General features: G+C 33.9%; 2 protein-coding genes across 2 annotated transcripts; both read right to left on the bottom strand.

The window, feature by feature from the left end:
• Positions 1–1,208, bottom strand: LOC139855030 (uncharacterized). The gene is made up of 2 exons (XM_071844292.1): positions 1,143–1,208; positions 1–465 (listed from the first exon to the last, which is right to left on the bottom strand). Exons 1-2 carry the CDS (start codon positions 1,206–1,208, stop codon positions 1–3), a joined length of 531 nt encoding a protein of 176 aa, XP_071700393.1.
• Positions 1,209–8,004: 6,796 nt separating this feature from the next.
• LOC139853108 (abscisic acid receptor PYL2-like) lies at positions 8,005–8,798 on the bottom strand. The gene has a single exon (XM_071842481.1). It carries the CDS (start codon positions 8,796–8,798, stop codon positions 8,214–8,216), a length of 585 nt encoding a protein of 194 aa, XP_071698582.1. The 3' UTR covers positions 8,005–8,213.
• Between the last annotated feature and the right edge of the window lie 262 nt (positions 8,799–9,060).

Here is a 9,060-nt window from a genome sequence, read left to right as displayed (position 1 = left end):
TTATGAATTATGATAGTATTCAGATAGGGAACTACTTCCTTGTTTTAATGTGCTAATGTTAAAATGAAGATTAAAGATAATAGACCCATCAATTTTATCATAGGTTTCTTTCAATTCAGACCAAACAGTACTAGCATTTTCAGAAAATATCAAACCAGCATACAGTTCATTAGATATGGACCCAAGTAACCAGGATAAGACCACATAATTACATCTATCCCATTGTTTAGACAAGACCTCATCAGTGGTATTTTTGACACAGGTACCATCAACAAAACTAACTTTATTTTTTGTGCCAAGAGCAAGTAAAACAGACCTACTCCATATTTTGTAATTTTCAGTTCCTTTGAGTTTAAAAGAGACAAGAGGTGTACTAGAGGTGTCACTGGGGTGCAGATAAAGAGGGTCACCAAAGTCAAGTTTATTAATAAGGGTCAATGCAGTTTCATCACCCATAGCACCAGACTAAAACACAAGACAAGCAAGATCAAACAAACCAGTAAGAAAAAAAAAAGACAGGTCTTGAATCAACCAAGTGCTTGATCAGGTATTCATGAGTTTCAAGGAACTCAGATCAAGAGTTGGGCACTGAGATTCAGTCAAGTAAAGGGAAGAAAGAAAAGTGAGAGAGAGGATAAAGGAGAGGTACTCCCCTAATAGGGTATAAAACCCTAGCACAGCAGCAAGATACAGCGGAAGACGATTAACAAAGCTTTAACCGGTTACAATTGCAGAAAGCAATGATCGAACCAAAACTAACTCTAATTCTGAAATTAGGGTTTCTTCGATTGAAAACACAGATCGATCGATAGCCTATGGCTCTGATACCATGAGAAATTTACACCAACAGGATATCAAACAACCAAAGTCACAATATTATTAACCAAGATTGAAACCAACAAGTATAGATCAGCAGAAACACAAACAAGATTGGATCCACAAACCGGATACAATCCTTAGCCAAGATTGGCTAATAACAAACAAAGTGCCAAGATTACAATATGAGAATCCAAGTACACAAGTACTGTAAACAACTGAAACAGATGAAGATGATGATGAAATGAACGGGGTGGATCAGTGTGTATGACCCACAAAGAGCCCAGGTTTATATACATAAATCCTAGATGAAAGTTACGTAAGACCTCCTTGAAGAAGCAGACATAAACAGCTTTAGCCACGCTCCTTAAACTAATGCAAGAGCAGTCCATAGAAGTTTCACTCAAGCCCTCCAGCTTTATAACATTAACAACACAGGTTCACCACACATTGCACAGGAAGTCAAAAAGATAACAACCTACACAAAAGGACTAGAACAACCACAAATGAGAAAGAATAAATAGAAAATGAGTTTGATATGATCATAATTTTAACAAATAGATAGATGTTAAATAATTTGATAAGAAGGATGATATCATATAGCTTCTCTGAGTTCTACTTTCTTGTGACATTACATTGTTTTTGGTAAGTTATGTGAATTTGTCCATTTACGTTTATGTTAAGCTTAGTTATATTGCTTGCTATTTTTTTTTTTATCTTTGTTAATTATTGAAGCTAAATCATATTTCTTTATCCATGTGTAGCAGGAAATAGTTGATTCTGTAAGACAATACAAAGTTACCATTTACATTCGTTAACATTCATTATTCAATGGATCTAGGGCAACAAGCAATGACATTTAACTATTTAATCAGAGGCAGAAAATGGGCAAGTTTTGGGTGAAAACAATTTCCTCCAGGATCCGAGCCGAGTGTCCATAATGCATTACAGCTTTGGCATTACTAGTGACAACGACATTTAGTTATTTAATATAATGCGGATAATGGGCGAGTCTGGGGTGAGAATTGTTTCCTTCAGGAATCGAGTTCATTGTCCACGTATAAGCTAATTTTTTTAGATTAGATGATTTTGGAGGTTTTCTCTTTTATGCATATGAAAACTTGAATTTGGTGACCCCTCACCCGTTTCTCGTCAGTTTTGTTTTTTTTTTTTTTTATTAAATTACCCATTTGAGCATTATAGATGTAAAACATAACCTAAATCTACTCATATACAAGTTAATGGCTCTATATTGCCCCCTTTAGTTCTATAACGCTCTTCAGGCCTTGATAAATATAAGCGGACACTTTTTCATTGATGCAATTTTTTTTTTCTTTTTTTTTTTAAATGGTAGCTACTTTTTTCGGAGTGTTGTTCTGATGTTATTCAATGATGCACAAACTCTTTTTGTTTAAATATTATAAATGCTATGAGCGTAGAGTACGAGGAACTGGTGAAGAACACTGCAATCCATTGCTTGCGTGAAAGTCAGTGTCTTCCAAAAGGTTGTTAACTTGAATGTAGTTTCAAATTACTGTTTTATTTTTTATGATCTTCAAAAATCCATCTGCTCTTAATCAGTTACCCAGATTCCAACAGGTAGGAAAGTGGATGATAATCATTTATCTTCATTTTCAATGATGTATTTACTGCTCCTCTGTATCGCATAAATGTGAGGCCGAAATAGCATATGTTGAATAATTTGTCTATTTAGAATAGCGTTAAATGGATAGAACGTTCTCAGAGTGTATTGTAATAATTTTATCAATTTAATCTGAATTGATTCATTCATGATTGAAGTTCTAGATATGTGTCAAACTTGTTCAAATATTATAAGGATTCGAGCCTGATTATGGACCTGTTGTGTTTTACATTTTTTGTAATAAGTTGAACATATTTTTCGAACATCAATCACGAGTTATGTACAGTGATAGCTTTTCTTTTCATTGTACAGTCAAAATTGTCTCCATGTTCAATGATTGTTGTGGTAGTATAACACTCTTACATATCTGAGACCTAAGAATAAGGTTCCACCAATTCCTTCCTCCACATATGAGTTGTTAGTTTGATTAATTGTTGCTACTGTCCAAATGGGTATGGGTGTGTAAATCAGTATTTTTATTTATTATGTTATGTTAATATGTTAATTATGTTTGATTATATGAAAGCGATCGCATTATTTGAAGTTAACACGATTTTAATTTTATGTGTCTAATTGGGGTTTTAATTATGATTTTCGTAGGTAATTAGGTGTTTAGGGTTTGAAAATGGAGATAATGGAGGGAAAGGGGAGGTGATAAAGGGGAAATGTAAAAGGACTAAATTGCTCTCATATGTTTGGCACATGATTGAATTTAATGAAAATAATCAACGCTCGTTAGACGCAGGGACCGGTGCACGAATTGCAAATCATAAGAATATCCATACAAGGAAAAAGTTAAAGGACGGAACATGCAAGATTGGACAAATCACAAGGACTATCCATATACTTGAGTCAAACAAAAAAGAGGAAAAGGTTGTATAGCGTAGTTGACACAATCCGGCGACAATTTTGGGGACGGAAGGGCGGTGTGGGTGACGGCATCGCCGATGGTGTTTTGGGCGACTAGCCTAAAAAACTTCACATGCTCTTAAGTATTAGACCATTCCCACCGGTAAGCCCTCGGAGGTGTCATCAACAACTTCATCGGAGGGCGCCGATGGCATTGTGCCTGCCCTCGGCCGCCCTCCGAGGACAAACCCCAACTCGCCCTCGAATTTTTCATCCGGAAGCATAAGTGAGCACGAGTTCTCTTCCCTTTTTTCCTTCTTTTGTACTTTTATTTTGTTATTTTCCTTATTTTGATAGTTTGTTATGTTAGAAATGGAGTTTAAAAATGGAGGTATGAAAATGGTGCGGAGGAAACAAGAAGAAGAAGAAGAAGAAGAAGAAGAAGAGGAAGAGAAGTTGTGGTGGTGGTTATGGACACGTATTTTCTTTTCTTTTCTTTTTCCTTTTTTTTTTTTTTTTGTTTAAAGAAGTGGTAGGTTTTGTACTTTAATTATATATTTAAATTTAATTTTTATTTAACTTAATAATTGATAAATTAAATACCATTAAAAATACTAATAAAGCAAATATCATAGTAATAATTAATAATGATAGCGAAAATAATAATAATAATAATAAGTAATAATAATAACGAAAATAATAATAATTAATAATAATAAATAATAACAATAATAATAATAATAATAATAATAATAATAAAAAATAATAAAATTTGAGGAAGTATGTTATGGTTGGCAATGATGTGTTATGGGAGGAAGTGGTGAGGAAGGAGGAGAGATAAAACTGATGTGGCGCTGGAGAAGTGTTGATGACGGCGTTATGGTTGGGAATGGTCTTAAGTATTGACATTTCAACTATAAATCCCGAAAGTCAAAATCCACATTTTTTATGCAATTAATTACACCACTCACTGTATCAAAGGGCAATGATATATCAATATCTAAACTGATAAATTTCTCAAAACATTGCATTAATTAGTTGTAGTGTACAACTTGTTAACACATTTCGTTAGGTAAATTTATCATCCTCTGTCAAAAGAGCATATTAAGCTTATGGGCTTTTCAGGGCAATGAGATCACTTTCATAAGCCTTATCATCTAGGTTTTCATCTCATCTCCTTCATTTACTCGTAGCAACCTATATAAGCTAATCCAAACACTATCTAATGCACTTGATTATCTATCCTACAACATAATAATCTAATTGATTATTGGGTTATAATTAGACTTTTTTATTTTTTGCATTTTGTGACATTTAAGTTTTTTCTCCAAAAATCAATCTCGAAGTAGCTTAATGGTCACATGTTTCCTAGGGGTACTTGATCACGAGATTTTGAAACTCCAACCTTTTTCTTCTTCCTTTACTAAATGGGAACTTGCACACGAAAACAACTTTTTTTTTTTTTTGCTTTCATGTAGCTATCTGTTTTAATTACCGCGTGCAATTCCTGAAATGACATCGAACATGAACCTATCTATGTAGCTTTATAATTTCATAGTAACGCGATGCAACCCATGGCCTGTCATGTTCACACAGCTTTGTTCGCTAGTATCAGTTTTGAGTATGCCATTCGGGATACGTACGATTATGGGAGCACAAAATTACCTTATCATCTACATCAAGCCTAACAGATATATTTATCTATATTTCTATTTTATTGACAAGTAATATACAATCACATCGATTGAACTTGACACTAGGTTGATATCTAAAACGATAACATGTGTAACATATAGCTTTATATTTGTAAAAAATTAGCAAGAAGTGTATGGTTCTTTACTTCTTCTGGAACGGGTATATTACAGAACATGGAAGAAATATATTGTTGAAAAACTAATTGTTGTACACTAATTGTTGTGATCATAGTTATCAAAAATGATAATAATTGGAAGCCGGTTTGTTATTGAGCGACAATTTTCTCTCGGAGCGTAAGATTGGTGGTGGTGGCAAGGAAGTTGTGGATTCTTCTTTCAGTTTTTTCGATAAAGTTACGAAACTTTTTTATACTTTTAAAGCTAAAGGTAAGTTGATTAACTCGAAACCTAAAACCAACAGAAGAAAGCTAAGGAGATCTACGGGGAAGAATTGAAGAAGTTCAACGTCGACGGCATTTTAGTTATAATGCAAGTGATAACCTTATTTGGTAAATTAAATTATAGGAGTGGATAATATTCTCAAGTCTCAACAAAGTTTCAGGTATAGTATGCCATCAGACCATGTTTCGCCACTCTGGTGACAGCGTTTTTAACGACGTTTCGAAGTAAGGACGGTGTTTTAAGGGGGGCAGGGAGGGGCCGTGGCTCCCGATATAAAAATGGAAATTGTAGTTTTTGAGTAACATTCGAGATTTTTAATCAACTAAATCGGAGTCCGTATGAAGGAAATATGATCAAAATGGTAAAGCTAGGCTCGCAATTTTGCGAACTGTCACCGTCTTGCTCATATCTCCTTCATATGGATTTGGATTTGGTTTATTCAAAAGCTCAAACGCTCGAAACTTAGAGGTTACAAGGTTCTATTTTATCGTTACCAAACGTTTAGATCCTCCCATCTGGAACAGGCCATATCTTGTCCAAGATATTACCAACGTACTAAAAAATTATATTGCTAAATTCATTCGATTGTCTTAATAAAACATGTCATATATACCCCTTAAAATTTTCTTCAAGCTCCGCCACTGTTCTGAAGCAACACATGCCAATGCTACTCTGTTTTCTTTCTTTTTCGTCTTTTATGGTCTGGTTGATAATGGATTACATGTAAAAGTATTAAGCAGGTTACCAATTAATTATGTATTTATTGATTGAAATTGGATAGCAACGCTGTTTGATTAGTATTCAACAATATATAAATGTCGAATCTTTGATATATAGAATAATCAAATTGCAATAGTCAATATATATACTCGTGGTGTGGACAATTGAATGAAAGCTAGTTAGAAATCAAGACATATGGAGTAATAATCAAATATAATAACTATTGTTATATAAGGTTTTTTCTTGTTCAGATTATTCGAGATGATGAGTATTCCAACCTCATATTATATTTTTTTTACAAATTTCTTTGCTTAATTAAATTTTAAAAAAACTAATAAACAAAAAATTAAGACAAAATTGCTGAAATAGTCCCTGTGGTTTGTATCAAAACGCTGGTTTAGTCCCTGTGCTTTTTTTTTGATGGATTTGGTCCCGGTGGTTTGTAAAAGTTGCTGATTTAGTCCTTCTGACCGACGGCCGTCAAAAAATGCCGTTAACTCCAGTCATGTGCCAGACATGTGAGGGTATTTTCGTCAGTTTCTTTCCTTTATTTAAAAATTGCTGAAATCGTCCCTGTAGTTTGTACCAAAATTGCTAAAATGGTCCCCGTGGTTTGTAAAAAAATTGCTGAAATCTTTATTCTAAAAATGTTTTCTTCCTCACCTTCATCTTTATCGCCAAAAAAACATGAACAAACCCTAAATTCATTTTAATAAACCTACAAACTATAAACTCTAAATTATACTCAAATTCACATCAGATTCTTCAAAATCTATTCATATTATTCAAACCAATTAATAAATATAATTTCATATATGCAAAAAAAAATTATAAAAAAAATCGAATATGAATCTGGGTTTCGTACTCAGATAAATATACAAACTATAAACTCTAAATTATACTCAAATCCACCATTTTCACATTCAATTGCAAATTACTAAGTTGATACCTTCAATCGAAAACCGCCGGCACCAACAGATCTGGAAAATAACCAACAGATCTGGAAAATTAAAACTCTCAAGAACACCAAATTCATTTCCATTAAACATTACAAGAACTTATTAAAATCAAATAATCAAATCCTAATCAACACCAAACATAAATTAATTAAATTCACTTCCACCACCGCCCTCCTTTTCCTCTCATCTTCATCCTTAGCTCATTAATCTGAAATTAATTAAATTCACTTCCACCACCGTCACCATCTCCGACGAACGTTCATTTTCTCTGACGAGAGCTGCAACAATCGAGTTTCAAATTTGTAGATCTAATCGGTTTGTAGATCTTATCGCTTTTCAGATTTGTAGCAACAATCGATCTTTGATTTCAGATCTGATGTCCGATTGCAGATCTTAATTGAAAATGGGTTTGAAATTAAATGGGTTTATTATTAATTTGATTTCATTTTAGAAGCAAAAAAGTTTAACAGGTTCTTTATGGAATTTTGAAATTAAATGGGTTTATTACAGAGTATTAAATGGGTTTATTACAGAGTATTATTTATATATATTTATGAATATAGCTGAAATGTACAGATCATGAATTTGTGTTAATTATGGAATTTGTGATTTGGTACAAATCACAGGGACCAATTCAGCAAGTTTAGTACAAATCACAGGGACCAATTCAGCAATTTTAGTACAAACCACAGGGACCATTTCAGCAATTTTGCTAATAAATGAAAGAAACTGACGAAAATACCCTCACATGTCTGGCACATGACTGGAGTTAACGGCATTTTTTGACGGCCGTCAGTCAGAGGGACTAAATCAGCAACTTTTACAAACCACCGGGACCAAATCCATCAAAAAAAAAGCACAGGGACTAAACCAGCGTTTTGGTACAAACCACAGGGACTATTTCAGCAATTTTGTCAAAAATTAACGGCTTACGAGCATAATAACCTTAGCTCATAAGCCACAAAAAAAAGCTTATCGACTTTTACAAATTTCAGTAAGTTGATAAGCCAACAAAGACAAGCTAACTGAATTGACATCCCCTTGATTTAGCCGACCCGACTTGACCCGAATTATCACCACCTCCGACCACCTCGAACCAGCACCAAAATCGATCATTTTGAGATCATTCATTCACTCATTTCCATGCAAAGAAGACATAGCAACAACACCCAACTTTTGTAGATTCAATTTTACGACAGTATCAGTAAACATTTTAGTATCTTCAACTGTATTCCCTTGAGGTATATCAACAATGTAAGATTCCAAAACAATAGTATAAACCTTATCATCATCATCATCACCATCATCATGTTTCTTAAATTCATTAACTGAAGTAACAGAAAGATAATTATTCAATCTATGTTCACCACCCAAAACCCTAAAACTCAAAATATGTCTTTCATCATCAACAAATTCAAGTCTTTCAGTACTTGTAGAAGCAGGCAATCCAGAAATTACAGTAACTTCTCTAACACTTCCAACACCACCATCACCAGTTTTCATGTTACAAGTCTTGATAAAGTGCTTGTATCTTTGTGGGTTATCGAAACGTCGAACTAATGGCCAGACCACGTGGGCGGGTGCGTCGATTCGTTGCGTGATTAGTGAGGTGCATGTGTTTGGCATTTTGTCGAACAGGTGGTAGGCATTTATTGATGGTTGTAGAGTTGAGTATTCATCTGGGGTCAGACCTTGTGGGATTGAATTTGTATCCATATATATGTATGAATGAATGAATGAATGTGTTTATGTATTCGGGGTTTAATTTGGATGAAATATGAAAGAAGAGAGATAATAATGAGATCACAAATATGGAAATGAGAGTATAAACAGGAGAAAGAAAAATGAGGTTTGGGGCAGAAGAGAGCCGGAGAGGTTGGTAGACAATGGCACATGAACAATGTAGTAGTGTGAGAGTTCTTAATATATGAATTTCTTTTTGAAATAGTACTACCGCCACCGTCCCAAAATAGTTCAG

This window comes from Rutidosis leptorrhynchoides, chromosome 6 (genome assembly GCF_046630445.1).
Source record: "Rutidosis leptorrhynchoides isolate AG116_Rl617_1_P2 chromosome 6, CSIRO_AGI_Rlap_v1, whole genome shotgun sequence".
In the NCBI taxonomy this organism is placed as follows: Eukaryota; Viridiplantae; Streptophyta; class Magnoliopsida; order Asterales; family Asteraceae; genus Rutidosis; species Rutidosis leptorrhynchoides.
The sequence above is the reverse complement of the archived record's forward strand: the minus strand, read 5'-3'. Positions and strand labels throughout refer to the sequence as shown.